The 21,543-nt window shown below is 37.1% G+C and overlaps 1 protein-coding gene across 3 annotated transcripts in view; it reads left to right on the plus strand.

Annotated features, from left to right (window-relative positions):
• LOC144436100 (KICSTOR complex protein SZT2-like) overlaps window positions 1–21,543 on the plus strand; it is a 99,669-nt gene that overhangs the window by 26,932 nt on the left and 51,194 nt on the right. For all 3 annotated transcript variants that reach the window (XM_078124785.1, XM_078124787.1, XM_078124786.1), the window contains 20 exons: window positions 167–217; window positions 1,453–1,605; window positions 2,269–2,383; window positions 3,409–3,617; window positions 5,157–5,387; window positions 5,745–5,823; window positions 8,447–8,640; window positions 9,138–9,303; window positions 10,120–10,369; window positions 10,856–12,210; window positions 13,043–13,143; window positions 13,437–13,677; window positions 14,243–14,372; window positions 15,087–15,428; window positions 16,456–16,702; window positions 17,149–17,233; window positions 18,049–18,234; window positions 18,632–19,856; window positions 20,661–20,805; window positions 21,307–21,400. In XM_078124785.1, coding sequence (XP_077980911.1) covers window positions 167–217; window positions 1,453–1,605; window positions 2,269–2,383; window positions 3,409–3,617; window positions 5,157–5,387; window positions 5,745–5,823; window positions 8,447–8,640; window positions 9,138–9,303; window positions 10,120–10,369; window positions 10,856–12,210; window positions 13,043–13,143; window positions 13,437–13,677; window positions 14,243–14,372; window positions 15,087–15,428; window positions 16,456–16,702; window positions 17,149–17,233; window positions 18,049–18,234; window positions 18,632–19,856; window positions 20,661–20,805; window positions 21,307–21,400 — 5,599 coding nt within the window. The remainder of the gene's footprint in view (window positions 1–166; window positions 218–1,452; window positions 1,606–2,268; window positions 2,384–3,408; window positions 3,618–5,156; window positions 5,388–5,744; window positions 5,824–8,446; window positions 8,641–9,137; window positions 9,304–10,119; window positions 10,370–10,855; window positions 12,211–13,042; window positions 13,144–13,436; window positions 13,678–14,242; window positions 14,373–15,086; window positions 15,429–16,455; window positions 16,703–17,148; window positions 17,234–18,048; window positions 18,235–18,631; window positions 19,857–20,660; window positions 20,806–21,306; window positions 21,401–21,543) is intronic.

Consider the following 21,543-nt stretch of genomic DNA (forward strand, 5'->3'; position numbering starts at 1 on the left):
TTTCTGGATTAGATCGGTTCTATACTTTTCATTGCAATATGTTTTTGGTTGATTTTATTCTTAAAGAAAAAAATATAATTTATGATTTATTATTAATAAAACATTCTTTATGAGGAGAAATCATTGCGAACTGAATTCATCATAATTCTATTCTCTCTGTCAACAGGCAAAAATGGTTACATACTCACAGAATAGGACTTATACTGGTACATGATCTGTAAGTGAAATAATTCTTTCTTAGACATATTTTGAAAAGAAACAACAAAGAGACGTGTATCTCAATTACTCAGTATATATCAGTATTACGGCTAAAACTCTGGAACTAGCTACATCAAATGTGGAAAACATAAGTCAAAGTTTTCATCTAAAACAATTATTGTTTAGTTCATACATAGAGGATTGAAAACTGTAAAAAAAGAAAGAAAAAAAAGCTTTTTCTGTTGTAACCACTTTGAAATGCAATACACTAGATAGTATCTGTTACCCAGATTCTCACCACTGGGGACCTACTACGGGACCACCCAGATGAAAGTCTGGAGAAATAGTCCCAAATCATCAACACCGGAAGTTGTACAGTCGGAAGTTGTACATGTACAGTACAATTCTTCCAAGTCAGGAAAAGTTGGCTTATGAGGCCCATTCTGTGTTATTTAAGATGTACCAGTCACTTGACGCATGCAAACCTTTTGCGAAGGAACCTGAATCATTCAGCATGCAATGTTGAATGTGAAGTATTCCCAGAATGCACTGCTCTGGGAGAGAGATCCAGTGTGGACGATTTGGGATTACATTTCCCCTCTGACTTTTGTGTGTGGTCTTGTAGTTGAGCCCCCGGTGGTGAGAGTCTGGGAAACTGAGCCTATACACAAGACTCAATATAGTGTATAAGATACAACTTTCATAATTTCATGCCATACTATCAGCCAGTACTCACATTGTTTAGAAGCCTGATAGGACTGAACAACACAATGTATTTTCCAGTGTAGCCTCAATAATGCACATAATGTCTTCATAAATTATTTATCAATAAATTGTAAATTTGCATAATGTTCATAAGGTTTGATTTGACAAGGCATACATACTAATTTCATCATTTACCGTAGCTCCGCGGGTTAGCGCCCTCACACGGGCAAGCGCCCAGGCCTTTCTTTTTTACAATGTCGACTTTTTGGGCAGTTACGGGAAACCCCCACCCCACCCCCACCCCACCCCCCCCCCCCCAACGATGTGTAACTGTAAACATATTCCACGTGGGTGGACTCCACATACGTAGCTTAATGAAATTTATTTAATATTTATATTGAAATTGCAATTGTATTATTATTATTTTCTACCACAACATCAAGTTGAAAATAAAAAAAACTTAAAAGCAATAGTTTCAGTTACAGCCACTGTATCTCAAAAAAGTATTTCATCAGAACAGTAATGTTTTTCTTTTTTGCCTCCACATAGACCATTACCTAAACATTTACATTTACCCAATGTGAGTGGAAGATACCATTCTATCATGTGTAGGAAAGCACTGAGTGAATTGAACTCACTTCTAAGAGAATGGAGTACATTTGTATTGATGGAAAACCATTCCTATGTCAAGTTACTATTCAGGTGAGGACGTATGACTTTATAGCATTATATATAATATAGTTACTGACAAGTTTATTACATTGAAGGAAAACGTTTACATGTGTCTGTGTGTCTTTCTGTGTCTGTGTCTGTGGGTGTGTCTTTGTGTCTGTCTGTTTGTATGCATGTATGTATGTATGTGTCTGTCTGTCTGTATGTATGTATGTGTGTATGTATGTATGTGTTTGTGTCTGTCTGTCTCTATGTATGTATGTATGTATGTATGTATGTATATATGTATGTATGTAATACTATGTGTCTGTGTCTGTGTCTGTGGGTGTGTCTGTGTCTGTCTGTATGTAAGTATGTATGTATGTATGTGTCTGTATGTCTGTTTGTATGTATGTGTTTGTGTCTATCTGTCTCTATGTATGTATGTATGTATGTATTGTATGTATGTATGTATGTATGTATGTATGTATGTATGTATGTATGTATGTATGCATGTATGTATGTAATACTATGTGTCTGTCTCTGTCTGTGTGCTTATATTCAAATTTGTGTAAATGATTGAAAAAATTGTTGAAATCCTAAGCAACCATGGTATTGACCATTGCAATAACAAATGAGAGATTACCTTACAATGTATTATATAAAGATACCAGGTTATCTTACCCTGCCATTGTCAACATTATTCTCCTTTAGTGACAAGGATGGTCCTCCTACATCATTTTACATTCTAAGAGTGACTTCTAAACCTCCCTGTATGGTGCTAAGATTGGCTTTCCTAGGGGGTACACCAGGACATGAAAGAAACGAGGTAAGATTGGCTTTCCTAGGGGGTACACCAGGACATGAAAGAAATGAGGTAAGATTGGCTTTCCTAGGGGGTACACCAGCACATGAAAGAAACGAGGTAAGATTGGCTTTCCTAGGGGGTACTTATCAGGACATGAAAGAAATGAGCTAAGATTGGCTTTCCTAGGAGGACACATCAGGAAACCAGGCAAGGCACTTAATCCCAATCAGAAAGTTTTTGAAATTAACTCTTTGGTGAGAATAAGATGGTGAACATTTTAGTACATTTGTGTATTTTGTAATGAACTGTCACATGACAATAGTCTTCTCAAGTTTGACTTCAACATGTTCCTATACACATGAAGCATTTACCCTGATAACGTTTATTTGGTATCCAGTGTACAGTCACATGACCTAAGATAAATTACATGTATATGGGAGTGGGGGCAAGCTCCTATGCAGCACTACCGTAAAAAAAAAGTCAACCTCCACAACTTCCAGTCCAACTTTCCAAGTAGCGCTGCATTCAGTGGGAGCCATTTTGGATTTTGACATAAAACTATTATATAATAGCATTCAAATATTAATTATAAACATCATACTTAAGGGCAGATTAGTTCATAAACAATACAAATATGCATATTACCTTTTCTGTTCGGCCAAATTTCACTAATCACTAGAACAATTTTTTTGGAAGATATGTAAAGGAACACTGGTCACTGGTTGACATACCAACTACTAACTTTGTATATATATACACTGCACTAGCTTTTGATGGAATTGTTCATAATCGTAATTTCGTGGAATATATTTCAGAATTGAGTCACTCTATTTTATCAATGAATTAATTATTATTAACACTATGCATTTGTAATGTTAAAAATGCAGTTTAAAAAAAGGTAGCGGACGTGTGATGTAAACTCTGTGATATGGCAAAAGTGTCCACATTGAAGGCAGTGGTTGGGGAGTCTATAAAGAGCAATTGATCAGACATATCTCAAAACAAGACTACACATATACTGACTCCCATACTATTTCTCCTATCAGATTGTGAATGCTTTGAAGGAGAAATTACTGAGACTGACACTACCACAGACTGCCACTCAACAAGAGAAAGAGATAGCCGTCAGTAAAGCGACTCCCAAGAGGAATGTTACCATAGTAACACCATCCAACAGACCAACTTTACAGAGAAGTATATCAGAGAAGAAGTGTATTGTAACATTACATAAACCAGTGGAGAAAATACTCATCAGGTGAGATCATTACGTCTTTCATGATATATGCTACTTTCAACTGTAAATTTTTTTTTCGTAAAATATTTCCAAAAAGAAGAATCTGGTCACCCAAGTAATTGATGCAGTAGTAAAATGCCTAAATTTGAGAACTTTCTGTCGCAAAATGTCAAACTAATGTTCATAAGTGAAAAGAGCTACTAAATACTCCTGAGCAAGAAATCTTTTCAAGAAAACTGAAAAGGTAGTTGAAAACTTCTAGAAACTCCTGTAAAATTAAGCAACATGTAAAAACCCATGTATGTGTAAAAGAAAGTGTTATTCGCTACTGTCATTACCAAATTATGATATTGCTAGGTTAAGGTACCAATTACAATGTATATGAATCCACTCTACAAGAGACAGACACATACAACAATTGTATTACAATGTATATAAATCACCCTCTGCAAGAGACAGACACATGCAACAATTGTATTACAATGTATATAAATCACCCTCTACAAGAAACAGACACATACAACAATTGTATTACAATGTATATAAATCACCCTCTACAAGAAACAGACACATACAACAATTGTATTACAATGTATATCAATCACACTCTACAAGAGACAGACACATGCAACAATTGTATTACAATGTATATAAATCACCCTCTACAAGAGACCGACACATGCAACAGTTGTATTACAATGTATATAAATCACCCTCTACAAGAGACAGACACATACAACAGTTGTATTACAATGTATATAAATCACACTCTACAGGAGACAGACACATGCAACAGTTGTATTACAATGTATATAAATCACACTCTACAAGAGACAGACACATACAACAGTTGTATTACAATGTATATAAATCACCCTCTACAAGAGACAGACACAAGCAACAATTGCATTACAATGTACATGTATATAAATCACCCTCTGTGGGAGACAGACACATACAACAATTGTATTACAATGTATATAAATCACCATCTACAAGAGACAGACACATGCAACAATTGCATTACAATGTATATAAATCACCCTCTACAAGAGACAGACACATACAACAATTGTATTACAATGTATATAAATCACCCTCTACAAGAGACAGACACAAGCAACAATTGCATTACAATGTACATGTATATAAATCACCCTCTGTGGGAGACAGACACATACAACAATTGTATTACAATGTATATAAATCCACTCTACAAGAGACAGACACATGCAACAGTTGTATTACTATGTATATAAATCACCCTCTGTGGGAGACAGACACATACAACAATTGTATTACAATGTATATAAATCCACTCTACAAGAGACAGACACAAGCAACAATTGCATCCATAATGTCGTTTCTTCCTGCATAGCTTACTTTCTTATGCTGTATTACAACTCAGACGACTACATACCCTGTTCCACTCTCAGTCTGTGTATAAACTATTCAGCCGTCTCCTCTATGTGGTCTACAAGTACATCAGTTGCTTCTCATATAAGATAATGATGTGTCTCACTCACGCCAAATTCTAATAAATATTGTTTTTCATTTCAGATATGATAGATTACCTGTAGATTTTTCAACAGTGTATGCCCAACAACCAGTATCACTGTCATCCAGTCAGATAGCAACAACTGCTAAGATGCCAAACAGGACTGCTTCAACTATGTTTAATACATTGTCTAAGTATATGTATCACCAGAGATGGGTATGGTCTACATATACCGGTAACTCTATCAAGATATCTACACAGAGTATAGCCAAGATATTATCCACGATCACCAAGTAAGTCTATCACCCTCCCTCCCTCCCTCCTTCCTTCCCTACCTGCCTATGGTAGCTAGCCATCTATCTATACCTATCTACCTACCTACCTACCTCCCTCCCTACCTACCTATTTATCACCGGAAGGATAGGATCATTGGAAACTTCTATTTATTTGTCATTGCCTCTTACATGTAATTGCATACTTTGTAGGTAGAGGGCAGTATTCTCAGAAATTGGTTTGTCATCAAGCATATCATGGCATCACTTCATCACTAGAGGGCAGCATTCATTGAAAAGATGATATCGCAGAAAACACAGTGATAACAAACTGTAATAACCATACTTGTTGTGTGTGTATGTGTTTGTCTCCCACAGAGTCAGACTAGCTGAAGGTTTCAACTTTGCCAATTGTAATTCTGGGATTATATCTTTCCTTGTTGAACTTGAAATGAAGGTATGTATGTATGTAAACACATGATAAAATGTCACCTCTTCAATCTAACAATAGATTTGGAGATAATAATAAGACAATGGTAATATGTTCTTACCAAAAAAACAGATAGATGTTCCACTTTGTTTACAACCAAGTGAGCTTTTGCCAATGAAACCCTGGATTCAAAAAACTGAACGAAACCTTGTCGTTATGATAATTAAAAGATTCTGCCTACATTTGAATTCCTGTTGGTACCTTGCAGCGAACTTCAGGAATCTTGAAAGAACTGCCATTTCTGTTGAGATGTATTTTACTTTTTTGAAGTCTGATGAAGTGGAGTATTCAGTCATTCCTTTAACAGAAAAAGTACTCAAAATGTATTTTATTCTCTTCTTCCATTTTTTTTTGCCAATACACAGGACCTGTGGAATTTCAGCGTAAGATTTCATAGTCCCCAACCCTGGTTTTCATAGTTTTTACCTCGTTCATAGTTTTTACCTTGTTCTTAGCATTTCAAAATAGTTTTCAATATCATTCATTTCCATTTTATATCCAACTATGATTTCACATGTTATACAGTTACTGTTGAGTTTACGTTCACAACTTGGTAGTTATTTGTTAGTTAGTCTTTAGCTTTTTTTTTTACATGCATGGCACCAACGTTATTAGCGCATTATTCAACCAAAAATGTTTCCTTGCTCTGGAATCATATTTTGTATTGGTTCTGAACTCAAAGCGTACATTAATTTACCTAGTATATTTTAGCAAACACACTCAGCCTTCTTCAGTTGTTATTACAACAGTGACGAGTAGACAGAAATACAAGTACATGTAGTTCACACCAACCCTCCTGTGATTATATGACAAGTCTAGGTCATTGAACCATAGACATGTACATGTACAGTAACAGTTTAACTTGTACTTAGTTGTGTACAAACAAATACCCACTAGGATTAACTTGTATTTAGTTGTGTACCAAAAATACCCCCTAGGGAGAAAGAGGATTAACTTGTACTTAGTTGTGTACAAACAAATACCCCCTAGAGAGAAAGAGGACCAACATGTACTTAGTTGTGTACAAACAAATACCACCTAGGGAGAAAGAGGACTAACTTGTACTTAGTTGTGTACAAACAAATACCCCCTAGGGAGAAAGAGGATTAACTTGTACTTAGTTGTGTACAAACAAATACCACCTAGGGAGAAAGAGGATTAACTTGTACTTAGTTGTGTACAAACAAATACCACCTAGGGAGATAGAGGACTAACTTGTACTTAGTTGTGTACAAACAAATACCACCTAGGGAGAAAGAGGATTAACTTGTACTTAGTTGTGTACAAACAAATACCACCTAGGGAGAAAGAAGGCAGAATGATTAGCCAAAATATACTTGTTAGATTATTACGGCAAGTTCAGAATGCATACAAGATGGAGCACTGTTGTTTTAATGTGCTTCAGATTTATCACATATTGTTATTATCACCATTTGGTTGGGAAAAAAGATGGATATTAGGTTTGATATAAATTATACGGAGATAAGAAATTAAGAGAGGTGAATGTTTTCACTTCCATATCTACAATGTAATGTATTGATATATCCATCTTTTTTTACATAGTATATTTTTAGTTGCAATTGCTGGCTTTTTGTTTCGGTTTAGAGGTCAAACCCTGAAGTGAATGGACATCAGTACATTTGGCACTCTCATTGCTTAGCTCTGATTTTCAGTTTCCGGTGTTTTTTGCTAAAGTTTAGGAACCTGTTAATGTGCCATGGGAACTTGGCTATATTTTACCTGAATGCCACCCTTTAAAAAAATAACATGTTTCCAAGCTTTGAGAAAGCCAATGTCATGTCCATGGTTCTTTTATAAATATGTTTGCCACTGTATGTATAAATGTTCATCATACAGGAAGTTGTCAGAGATAGATACAGCTTGGTGCCATGGTGAAGCCCTCCCATTGGTATATTCCTAATGTGGCCTTTGACCTTGCATAATTAATTGATAAGGTTCAGGTTTGCCAAGACATGCCGTTTTACCCAACAATGCCTATATTTTTATTACTTCACTCTACTTGATTTGGGTACATCTTTTTTATCAAACCCAAAAATGATAAATTTAAAACTATGATTCATGTTGAGGTTATTTAATGCACATGTTTTGCAACCTGAAACTGTTTTGATACATTGTTCCCAACCCATTAATCCACAGTCACTGTTTAAAGGGGCAGACAGTCTAGATTATAATGTTTTTCTCTGTTATTTTTGTTTACACGAAGATTATTTTTTCTGTCTACTAGCACAGACAAGTAAGAAATCTACATATACAATCATAATAACAAGAGACACCGTCAGCAACATGTTTTTACAGATCAAGGCCCATATACCACTTCGGACCAAATTCTAATTGATGCCAACTCCAGACTGATAAGTGAATTTAAACGATGCATTTCATCTTGTTCAACATCCAAGTTTTTCTTAAACATAGTAAAATTCGCTATGGAAGGCTTTCCCTTTAATTCATATTTTAAAGAAAAGTGACACAGAAAAATGTTCATTTCTGGACTGAGCCCCTTTACTCAGAATGTCCTTCACCTTATATAACCCTTCATCTATGCATTACACCCATACAACTGACACTACAGGTCCCTTGCCAGTCCAAGATAGCAGGTAAAGCAAATGACACAGACACAGAAGACAACCAGTTGACAGAGTCAGATGCTAGCTGTGATGATAACATTGGTAGTGGTGGTGGTGGTGGTTATGATGATGATGAAGTGTACGTTTGTGTGATGCAATACATTCTCTTTCCTCCACACACAACTACTTTAAGAGATAGGTAGGTACTCTTCTTGTTTTTGTCACCTTGTAACTGTTTTCAAAAAGGAGCACTTCCTAATTAAAACAGTTATTTTGGATGAATTAAAGAATGTTATCTGCAGATATTTTCATATTTGATTCACACTTCTTCCTTGGTGTCTGTAAAAATACCATTTAGAAAATCAATTACAGACAGTCAGTCAATCAATCAATCGGTCAGTCAGTCAGTCGGTCGGTCAGTCAGTCAGTCAGTCAGAGATTGAGAGAGAAGGCTAGGCACTAATAGGCAGACAGACAGACAGACAGACATAAAGAGGGAAGAGACACAGACAGACAGATGGACAGACAAGTTAGATAGTCTTTGTTTGTTATGTTTGTGTTCACTTACCTTCAGTCACCTTTTTTTAATGTAAGGTGAATTGTGAAATCAGATGTTTATAATTTCCCTGATATTAACATTCAGTTTTAGAAAAGATTAATGTTACTGATTAACCCCTATCTTTAAAACCTTTACAGTTTTACAGCAGACGAGGTAGATCCAGAATTTGACACTCCAGAGGCTGATGGTGAATTACAGATGGTAACAGAATGTTGGATTGAACCTCAAAGTGGTATTGTCTTCAACTCTCCTGAAGAAAGAAATTACTTGGAGAATCTCAGCTTTAAACAAGTGGCCCAGGCTGTAAGTTTTGTCATAGAACCAACCAGTGACTATCATGTACAAAAATAGTTTCATTCACTGTGTAGAATTCTCAATAAAACTTAATTTCATCAATTTACAGTGCAATGAAATATCAGAGGAGGAACACTATACAGGAATGATGGATCCACTCTACCAGTTGTATACCTACCATTGCTATAGGAGGAGAGCCGGGGGAACCGGTTCTAACTTTGACAAGACCTTAGGCTTGAGGTCATGACCTTTTTTCTAAGTTCATTGCCTCATTCCCAGATGAAAATGGCTGTTAGTCGACGAAATATTGGTGGACTCTGATATTTAATCGCACTGTTGATTGATGAAATTAAGTTTTTATTCAGTGAATATCAGTTTTCACATAGGATGGTAAATGGTCATGCATGCTTATCTTTGGGGGCAAGTTCAAGACGATTTCAAACAACCTCACATACCCGGTAACGGTAACTGTTATAAATCAAGGAAATTTCAAGAAACCTCACATAACTGTCTTATTAAAGTCAGGACACTTTCAGCAAGGTTCTAGTATGTGTCTGCATTAAAAATGACATAAAATGGTTCCGCCATCTACCTGAAGTAGATGTTAGGAGTGGGTTGTATCCTTTGTATTTTGTTAGTCATGACCATCACATGACATTAAAGAAACAAACTCGTGTCAACATTGATATCCCTGCCAATATATGTATAGGTCAGACCATTCATAAAGTGAACATTTAATTTGCATTTGAAAGCTCTCAATTTATATATTGTGTGCATCGCGGTAAAATTTCTAATTCTCATACGATTACTTTGATTTCATGACAGGTATTCCCTATAGACCAGGAAGTGATGACAACTCTACTCACATTTGAACATTTACGTCTGATGTGTCATAACGTAGCTGTGTCATCACCAGTTGTCAGTTCACCATCCACACCTAGTTTCAAACAGTCCAACCAGGAAGTGTTAGAGTGTAAAGAAACTACAATACATAAAGTACCCTTTGATTTCTCTGTCACTAAACTCTTGCCAAAATGTCAGCAAGTTGAGTTATTGTTTTCAACATTTTCAGAAGGTAAGTTTGTTGTCTACTCTGATGTGTATTATTATCTTACATTGTTGGAGATGAGAAATAGTCTCAAAGGTTTTATAGTTGTAGTAATAGTAAAATGATTATAATAATTTTGGGTTTTTATATAGCACTTTCCCACTTTGTGCTCCAAGTACTTTACAATTACACGTATTACCTCTGACATGGATCTATAGTGACACGACGGCCCTGTACTTCCTCAGCTCCCTTGAGAGCATACAATCCATTGCAGCCTCTATAAGTGCATAGGATTAAAGCATACACGTTGCAACTCATATCCTATCAGGTCCCCAATTATACAGCTGGGTTGACTGAGACACAGTCTTGATTCAAATCTTGCCCAAGAACTTTATTCACTCAGAATCAAACAGCAGCAACAGGGCTCGAACCTGCAACCTGCAGATTCCAAGCTAGCCACTCTAACCATTCTCCCATCATGACACAACTCAGTTATGTAACTTTCTGTTGTAGCTGAACAAGTACCACCTGAAGGGGATACAGGAACAGACAAATCTGAAACTTACCAAGAGAGTGCCAATGAGATTCTATTTCAACTCCTACATGAACAGCTAGAAGATATGAATAACAGAGAAGTTACACTCTCTGATCATGAATGCAGTGAGTTTCCTAGACTAGTCCTACAGAGGGATAGACAAGGTGTGAAACCTGTCTTTGAGATCCCGGACAAATCGGATGAGAAGACCTCGAAGAAACCACGACAAGACACTTTGAAAGATACTTCTCTCAACAGCAGTAGAAATCAGCCATTCTTGCTGCCGGGATCAGAGAGAACCGGTGATTGGTCAGACTCCCAGCAAACTACCAGTTCTGCTAAAGATACTTCGCAGCGATTGGAAGATGTCAGAAAACAGCTCAAAGATGATTCGTCGGTACCCAGATGGTCATGTTTTGTTAAGACTGTGGAACACTCGCATAACAAAATGCAATTCACTATAATGCCAGCAAGTTATGAGGACTTAAAGAAACTGATGAAGAAAAAGGACCAGGAACAGTTGCCTAAGAGACACGAGGAGGGAGAGAAGGTAGATGCAGGACTGCAGGCAAAAGAGAATGTGGAAAGTAAGAAGGATTCTGGGAAGAAGGTGGAACTAAAAGACGATGATGAACCTGATGGGCTTAGGGAGATGGAAAGAGAGAGTAAAGTTGGACGATCGCCAAGAGAACCAAGGTGGCGAAGACAGTCAGGTACTACTGATAAATCAACTGATGCTGATGCAAAACCTTCCTTTAGGAGGTCATGGAGTGTTGAAGCAAACAGACGAATCAGCCAAGGTACTGATAACAGTAGTTGTACTACCAGTGGTCTATCATTACCTATTTATGTCTACGACTGCTCCTACTCATCACTCACAGATCAGCTGATTAAGAAAGACACAAACAGGAGAAACGTACATGATGATGTCTTCCAGGATCTCAGATTCGTGCCTTTTGAAACCGCGGAAGATTCCGATGATGATGGTGATGATGATGATGGAAGGTACGAGTATGACGGAAAGGAGCCTGGCAGGCCAAGGAAAGAGAGAAGACAGAGTGGAGGATCTGGGAAACATTACAGTGATAGGAGACCGTCATCCAATCTAGTGACGCAGAATCAAGCATTAGCCGTATTGTGTAACACACTGTCTGATGGGTTCTATCGTTGCTTTGTAACCGGGTTGTACAAGAGTTTGTGTGTGTCACGACATGTGGACTGTCTGGATGTAGAATTAGCTGTAGACAAAGTGTGTGAAGAGGCACTCTTAGAAATTGATATTACTGACTATCTACAAGCTGTGTGTGGACATGTGACTGATTTCAGTGAAAAGGTAAGACATCGTAGATGAACCCCTACAGTTCAAGAAAGGCTTTCTCACTGGCTAGAATCAGGCTAGCTCAATGTATTAACAGAGGGTCAATGTAGTTTTAACACTGAGCTGGCACTAAGCCCTCACCAGCATGTGTTCATAACCAATACAGTTATACATATAGTCTCGGTTACCCAGACTCTCACCACTGGGGGCTCTGTATACGAGACAACCCAGACAAGAGCCTGTGGAAACCATGTTTCAACTACCCCCTCGCTGGAAGTCACACAGTACATTTCTTCCAAGTCAGAACATATGGGCTTATGAGGCCTGTTTGTTGTAATCAAACTGGATCACTCACTTGAGAAGTGATAACTTGTTGTGAAAGTACCTAAAAATCATTTAGCCTGCAATGTTGGACGCAAAGTGTTCCCCAGTATGCGCTACTCCAGAAGCTACTTCCTGCGTGGGGTAGTGGAAATGTGGTTTCCCCAGACGCTCACTTGAAGTGGTCTCGTAGGTTGAGCCCCCAGTGGCGAGAGTCTGGGTAACTGAAACTAATGCAGTTAATGCTTACACCAGCACAATGTTAGTCTGTGAACAAACTAAAACAACTTTGAAACGGTCATCAGTTTAACAATTTTACATCACAGTGATACTTGATACATGACCAAAACACATGTGTCGCCATATAATAGTAAATCTATGTTACCTGATAAAAATATCAACTTATTAAGCAATGTTAAAAGAGATTGGCATACAGTCCAAGTTCATAACTCAATTTACAACATTCCATCTTCCCAAAGTTTTTTTTTTTAAGAATCAGTTCAAACTCTCATTTATACTTATATAGGTAAACATACAAGAACACGCCATGGAGAGTTTACAGAGAACAACAAGACTGGCTGGTAAAATAGAAGAAGACTCTACAGATAGTAAGAGTGTGGCCACCAGGTAATGCCTATATTTGAGTAGTAAGAGTGTAGCCACCAGTTAAGTTTTGGGAAGGGATTAAGATGTTGCCTAGTTTTGAAACTGTGTTGACAACTTGTGATTTTGCAAATGAAGCAAGTCAAATTGAGTCAATGTGTATGATTATTATATGGTTTTTAAATTTGTATTTATATAAAACAGAACTCTCTCAATTGTTATTTCTCAAGTTGATTGGCTAATGCATCAGTCACACAATCTGATTGGTTCTGTACCTTTCTCTTTAACCTGTGATTGGTTTGTACATCTGTTTACAGTAATGAGGAAGAAATCCCATTCACACCAGACCTTGCAATGATTGGTCAATCTAGCACCAAACCTATGTGTACGTTTCCACTATCATCTCTGAAGACATCCAAGATATGTGAGGCATCAGAAGGACTACATGATTTTATAAGAAAGAAGTTTAATGAAATCTGGGGACAGTATTTCAAACCTGTTCCTTCCAATCCAGACTTCTACTTCTATGATCCACCAAATAAAGAAAATAGTCTTTCTGTAAGTAACAATTTTAGTCCCCAAACTGAAATAGTGGGAGGAACTTGTTTTGTTTTAGCCCCAAAACTGGAAATAGTGGCAGGAACTTGTTTTTTTATTTTAGCCCCAAAATGACAGTAGTGGTAGTAATGTTTTTTAGCCATCCAACGTGCAGTTATTTTCATTTTATCCCCCAAGTGGCAGTAACAATTCACTTCTCACACCTCCACAATAGTCCTTGAAAAGCACAAGTGATATCTGCAAATTCTTGGAACATGAAATGTAATGATCAGCCATAAACATTTCCATTGCATGATTACATAATATTTCTATCACTTGAATAATATGTTTAATAGTCAGTTGATGAAATGCTAAATACAAAAAATACTTTTGGAAAGTGAAATTAGTTGACATGAACGATCCTAGACAGTGAATTGACAACTGTTAAAAAAGTATTAGAAGTGATTAGAAGTGTGTTAACACTGTTATACTTAAAGGAATGTCTCTCAGTCTCCTTTATCACATGAAATGCTCATCTTCTGTAATTGTGTTATAGCATTTACATTGTTTGTTTCCATGACAACAGGATGATGAGGGAGAGTTAGAGGATGGAGTTTTCAGTGACACTGTATTGGATTCTAGTACATCCGATTTCACTAAAGATGTCATTACAATGACAGACAGAACACTTAGATCCTCAGTGGACAAAGACCTTGGTAAGATATGTGTTTTTTTACTTGGAACAAACCACTGCATGAAATATAACATCTGTCAATGACCATTGAATTTCTGTGCTCTGCTTAAATATCAATTTAAGTGTGTGTAGCCTCAAGAGTGTGCAAGGCTGTAAAATCTGGTATGTAAGGGTCCCATTTTCCACAAAGTGTTCATCGAGCACTTGTATGCTCAATTTGTCATTTTCGGGACCCCTACAAACCTCTGTAATAGTTGTGCTACAAACTGGCTGTTTAATGTTGTGTGCATTTTGTTTAATGTAATAACATCATGGTGATCACCAATTAAAGAGGAAAGCTAGGAACTTCAGAGTGTACAGATTTATACTAAGAATTTCAAGTTTAAAACACACAACCATACAACAAGTTATTACAATACAGACCATGTCTGCATGTCAAAGGATGCCATTTTCTTCAGAGACAAAACAAACAGTTTATGATAAGGAATTGTAACATTACTTTAAGAAGACAAAGTTTAACATAGTTAAATGTAATTGTCATGAGTAATCCTTTCACCTGTGACACCTGGGTGCCTTCATATCATGAATATTCAACAGAAACACTAACACAACACTAAGGTTCCCACATGCGGGTTTGGTTTCTATGGAGACCCGGAGAGAAACTGACATTTTGATTTGCATGTTCTAGACTTCCTTAAACATTCAAATATCTTTTTCAATATTTTACACACAACAGTTCCTTCAATTCCAAAAGTACACAGTGTTCCTAGTGACTCTCACATTGAGTTTATACATGAAGAGTCTAAACCAGATCAGATGACACCCAGAAGTGCTGATGAGAGGGGGTCTGATTACACCAGAAGTGGTGATGATAGGGGGTCTGATTTCACTAGTGATAGTGAATATCTTGACATCTACACTGATGATGTCGATAACGAGATAGACAGTGAACTAGGGAGCTCCATGGAATCAGTAGCTGGTAGTATGATTGGAGGAATGCCACCACTCTTTGTTTGCTTGACATGTTCAGTCAGGAAGGGGAAGAGTAAATCTGTGGTGTCTCTACCCACATGTCTTGGTAAGTATATTTATGGTGTCTCTACCCACATGTCTTGGTAAGTGTATTTATGGTGTCTCTACCCACATGTCTTGGTAAGTGTATTTATGGTGTCTCTACCCACATGTCTTGGTAAGTGTATTTATGGTGTCTCTACCTACATGTCTTGGTAAGTGTATTTATGGTGTCTCTACCAACATGTCTTGGTAAGTGTATTTATGGTGTCTCTACCCACATGTCTTGGTAAGTGTATTTATGGTGTCTCTACCCACATGTCTTGGTAAGTGTATTTATGGTGTCTCTACCTACATGTCTTGGTAAGTATATTTATGGTGTCTCTACCCACATGTCTTGGTAAGTGTATTTATGGTGTCTCTACCCACATGTCTTGGTAAGTGTATTTATGGTGTCACTACCTACATGTCTTGGTAAGTGTATTTATGGAGTCTACCTACATGGCTTGGTAAGTGTATTTATGGAGTCTACCCACATGTCTTGGTAAGTGTATTTATGGAGTCTACCCACATGTCTTGGTAAGTGTATTTATGGTGTCTCTAACCACATGTCTTGGTAAGTGTATTTATGGTGTCTACCCACATGTCTTGGTAAGTGTATTTATGGTGTCTCTAACCACATCTTGGTAACTGTATGTAGGGTGTCTCTACCCACATGTCTTGGTAAGTGTATTTATGGAGTCTACCCACATGTCTTGGTAAGTGTATTTATGGTGTCTACCTACATGTCTTGGTAAGTGTATATATGGTGTCTCTAACCACATCTTGGTAACTGTATGTAGGGTGTCTCTACCCACATGTCTTGGTAAGTGTGTGTAGGGTGTCTCTACCCACATGTCTTGGTAAGTGTATTTATGGTGTCTACCTACATGGCTTGGTAAGTATCTGTTAACAAATACATATATTGCAAGTAGGACACAAAAATGTTGTTTCTTCTCTTCTTGTACAGATAGAATTATTGATGGACTGTTTTGATGACTGTAATGTTGACATTGACCCAAATAACTGTAAGTTTCTTTCTCTTCATATTACAGGTGGAATTATTGACTGTTTTGATGACCCTGATGTTGACATTGACCTCTCAGATTTAAACATCACACTAGATATAATCTGTCTGACACTACCACCTGACTTAGACATGTCAATGAGTAGTTTGAGACCTGTCAAACGTGAAAGAACCACATCAACAGGAAGTATGAGTTCACCAGTAGGCTCCCCACCAGATACAGATTTCATGGGACTGTCTGTACACAGTGAACTATCACTACCAGACTCTGCAGGGTAAGTTAAGGGGCACAGCAAACTGTCGATGTCAGACTCTGCTTGGTAAGTTAAGGGGCACTGTGAACTATCACTACCAGACTCTGCAGGGTAAGTTAAGGGGTACAGTGAACTATCACTACCAAACTCTGTAGGGTAAGTTAAGTGGTCCAGTGAACTGTCAACATCAGACTCTGCTTGGTAAGTTAAGGAGCTCAGTAAACTATCAATATCATGATCAGACTCTTCTGAGAATTAAAGTTAAAGGGCATAGAGAAAGTATCTATACCAGACTCCACTGGGATGTCATGGGGCTTAGTTAACTTTCAATATCATTGATGATAAAGTGAACCTTTCAGCAATATTAGCTGTCACCATTGTATTCAAGTTGTCATCATGGTAGAGCTTTTAAGTTATCAATTTACAAATTAATTGTGATGGTTTTTTGTGTTCTCATTTGCTTTCAGTAATTTCCCAACTGAGTTGACAGTTGACCCTCTAAGCACCCTACCTGACATACAGAAAGAAGTCATAACACAGGCTGAGGAACAGGTAAGACGACCCTTTAACCTTTAACCTTTATAACCTTTGACATAGACACCATACATGGCATACAATCTATTTTTCAAGCATAGCTTGTACAAGTATGTTGTCAGTTGCCACAGTGTAATTTGGTTTTTTTTTATTATCATTCCAAACATTACAAAGTTACCACAAAAATATGGTTCTTAATATGGTCCTGTAGCCAGCAAAATAACACAGTATATGTCATTGCCTTCATTATCTCACTTGATTTCCAAACCTATAGTTGGTTGAATGCAAACCCAAGAAGATTTGTCACCACTAGTCTCACTCTGTCATATATTATAGGGTTTTCAAAAAACAGTAGAAATGATGTTGATTTGGCATTTCATTCATAGGACATTACGTTTTTGACACAAAGATAGACATATTTCAACTCTAGACTAACAATAACAGAGACACAATAAACACAGCAGGATCCTTTGCCCAATCACATTGAACACTGATAAGCATTGCTATTCTTTCACAGTGCAGTCAAAACAAGCTTCTGATGAGAACATTACACATGGACTTGATGATTTTACTGGCTTCAATTGTTTATTTCCTAACTGATAATCAACATATCAACTTGACTACTTCTACATCCCCCACTGTGCATGGAACCTATGTACAGTAATTGTTTCTTTTGCAATATAAGTTGTCTTCAAGTGTGTGTAAAATAAAATGTCATCGAGTGAAACACCAAACCAACATCATTTCAACTGTAAATGCCATGAAGCATTAATTTGCAAAATTTATGAAATGTAACTGACAAAATATTTCAATATTTTTCATTTATTTCCCAGATAAAATGGTTGTTGAAAGACGAGATAGCTTCAGCCAAACGATTGATGACGCCTATTAATGCATCTACATTAGAAATGGTGGCTGCCCATGTCCAGGCCTCTACTGATAAACCCACATGTAAAGCTGAACATGTACCGTTACAGTTTGTGTTCGGAGCTGAACAGAGTCTTGGAAAGTTTACTGAGGTACTATACATTTAGAGTAACCATAGACAATTTACTACAAATTTGCAGCTTGTTTTAGAAAGTCTGTTTGACAACTTGATGTTTGTGTCTTCCACTGTGATTTTCATAGAATGACTTTAGGGGTTGCCTGAGTCTGAGGCCTAACTAAACGAATTTAGTTTTTTTATCGTACATTGAACTATCAATCTTGCCACTTACATTAATAAATTAAAGACACTGATTCCATACAGTGTAAATTTATACATTGTGTCTCTTAATTACCTGTACCTGCCTCCATCTGACCTTACTCTGATAATTGACCAGTGATGATGAAATGTAGTTAGCCCTTAAAATGCCTAGAAATGTAAGTAGTTTTGACAGTATGAACCCTTAGTTGTTTGGGTTTTTTTCTTTGCAGGAATTTGAAGAGATGGACATTACAGGCTACTGTCTACAGAAAGAGGACACTTACTACTACTTGACTAGAGACAAAGAATATATGACAACCCTAGCTAGAGCTAAAGCTCTTGAAAATGCAGTTGCTGCTCTCAGCAGAGAGAGTCTTTTAAATCGAGACGATATGTTAGATCAAAGCCTAAGTTCCAATGATCCCAAATCACCAAGAGTAAAATCATTTGAGCAAGGTATTGAAAATGTGCCAGTTAAAGAGAAGGAGAAAGAGAGCCCTGGAACGCCAGTGCGAAGAGGGTCAAGAGATATAAAGAGAGAGGCTGAGAAAGAGAAAGAATCGAAAGGAACAGAAGTGGAGTCTGTTGCCAAGCAACTGGATGATGGAGGAAGAGAAAGTGAAGGTCAAAAAGATGCTGGTGATGAAGAGAAGAAAGTTGATGAGAAGACACTAGATGATGATGCCAAGGGGACTGACGATAACAGTAGTGGAAGTTCTATACAGATATTGTCTGAAGAACATGGTGGAGAATCCAGACAAATGCCAAGTGTTGATCAGCCTGGAAAAGAAATCAGTGATGTTGTGGTTGTCACGGATACTGAAGCTGATGTTACTGAACAGCATGATGAACAAGAAGATGGTAAAACAGAAGCTGTGTCTATGATGAGTAAAGACGGTAGTTTTATTATCCTAGAAAGGACTAGTGGTACTGAGAGTAGTAGTAACCATGACAATGACGAAAACACAGATAAGACGGCTAGTACTGAGATAGCAGAGGATGTAGTCGCTGTGTTGGAGACCGAGAACCAACCAGTTGAAGGGAACGGGGAAGCTGGCGGTGACCAAGAACAGAAACAACAACAGAGTGAAGATGATAACAAGGAGAAATCTGAAACTGTTACAGATACAAGTCAGATCCAAATAGAAATTGAAAATGGATCAACATCAGAAGCTATGAGTATACCGCCCTCAGCAATCCCTGAAAGACTATACACCGATGGCACCCATCGATCTAGTCCGTCATCAGAGGGCACTGCTCCTTTTTCACCATCTATGACATCGACAGTGTCATCATCAGGAGTCGGTACACCACTGACAGAAGTGAATGAATCTGATAATCTGCCATCGTCAGATGAACGTAAACACCGTAGACAAGCCAGTATACTGTCTACAATGTCTAGTGGTTTCACAAGTGTGAATGCCAGTAGAATTAGTCTGGAGGACGAAGAAGAAGGTAATTTAAAAGAAAATTAAAATAATGGTGATTGATTTGCTTTATAACTGCTATAGTACAACCGTCAAAAAAAATGTTGTGTTTGCTTGATTAATTTGTTTTATAACTGCTAAAGTACAACCCTAAAAAAAAAACACCACTGACATGTGTTTGATTGAATGAAATGAGCAAAGGAAAGATTATAGGCAAAGACATAATTAGGTAAAACAACAAATTAACTGATACTAAAACAACAGCTGGTGTCTCTGATATAGGTTCACGCAATGCTGTTATCGGTTTGTTTATATCTGTGGAAATTCTAATGTAACAGTAACAGTTGGACTCGATAATCTCTTTATATGTATCATACTGTACATGTACATAGTCTTATTATGTTTGGTGTATTTTATCTGTATAAACTGTCATTTAAATTTCCCAACTTGTCGAATGAAAACAGTTTTTGATTCTGTATCTTATTGTGCATGGTTCAGAGCTCTGATTATGGTTCCGAATCTGATTATGGTTCAGAATCTGATTATGGTTCAGAATCTGATTATGGTTCTGAATCTGAATCTGATTATGGCTCTGAATCTGATTATGATTCCGAATCTGATTATGGTTCTGAATCTGAATCTGATTATGGCTCTGAATCTGATTATGCTCTGAATCTGGTTATGGTTCTGCGTTCTGATTATGGATCTGAATCTGATTATGCTCTGAATCTGGTTATGGTTCTGAGTTCTAATTATGGTTCTGAATCTAATTCTGATTATGGTTGTGATTCTGATTCTGATTCTGATTCTGATTCTGATATTTTCTGTCCAGGATATGAAGGAGGTACAAGTGACAGCGATGATGAAGGTCATATGATGTCAGAGACAGATATTGGTAGATACCAGTCATTGATGCCTGAATTCTGGTTGATTCTTAAAATCAATGAAGACAAAGTGGATGTATTCTTTCATAGCAGGTCAGTTAAAAGAGTAAAAATCTACCTGAGTTCCCTACCGCATTCTCTACGAGTATTTAGTTATGGGTTTTGAAGTAGGTAAAATTCACCTGTCAGGAATTCAGTGACTTCCTTGGATATTTCACCAGGGTTCCCTACCAGTGTTTATTTTGTTACAGGCAGTAAAGTGTAAATTAAAATCTATCTGAGTACCCCTGGTATTTGTTGAAGAGGTAAAACTTAACAATACCCCCAGTTATATTTTACCAGGGTTCCTTATACAAGTACTTTGTTAAGTAGGTAATATATACCATAAATAAATCCTCAGGTGTTTGATGAGGGTTCTCTATCCAAATTATAGTAAAAGCTATGGAAATATATACAGGTTTGACTGGCTTTCCCTTCTCTGTAACTAAAGTTCCCAAACACTGCTTTAGAAGTACAACCCCCCCCCCCCCCAAAAAAAAAAGCAGAATATTTCCAATTATTGATTTATTGCATGATTTGTTTTCCTTTTCACAGAGATTATGGTGATACAGATAGTCTGGACACACAGGGTGCTTTATATGGTAGAGTTAAAGACGCTATTAGACAGACTTGTAGAACTGTCAATCAGGTTAGTTTACTTCAAGTGAACCAACACTTTTGTAAAACATTGGTCTAAAATATCTATTTTCGCTATAATCATTCCATTTCCAACAATTTTGTTCATTTTCACTCACTAAGAAACATGGAATGTAATGCAAAAAGGGCTCAGCT

The sequence above is a fragment of the Glandiceps talaboti genome, chromosome 6 (assembly GCF_964340395.1).
Source record: "Glandiceps talaboti chromosome 6, keGlaTala1.1, whole genome shotgun sequence".
NCBI classification, from domain to species: Eukaryota; Metazoa; Hemichordata; class Enteropneusta; family Spengelidae; genus Glandiceps; species Glandiceps talaboti.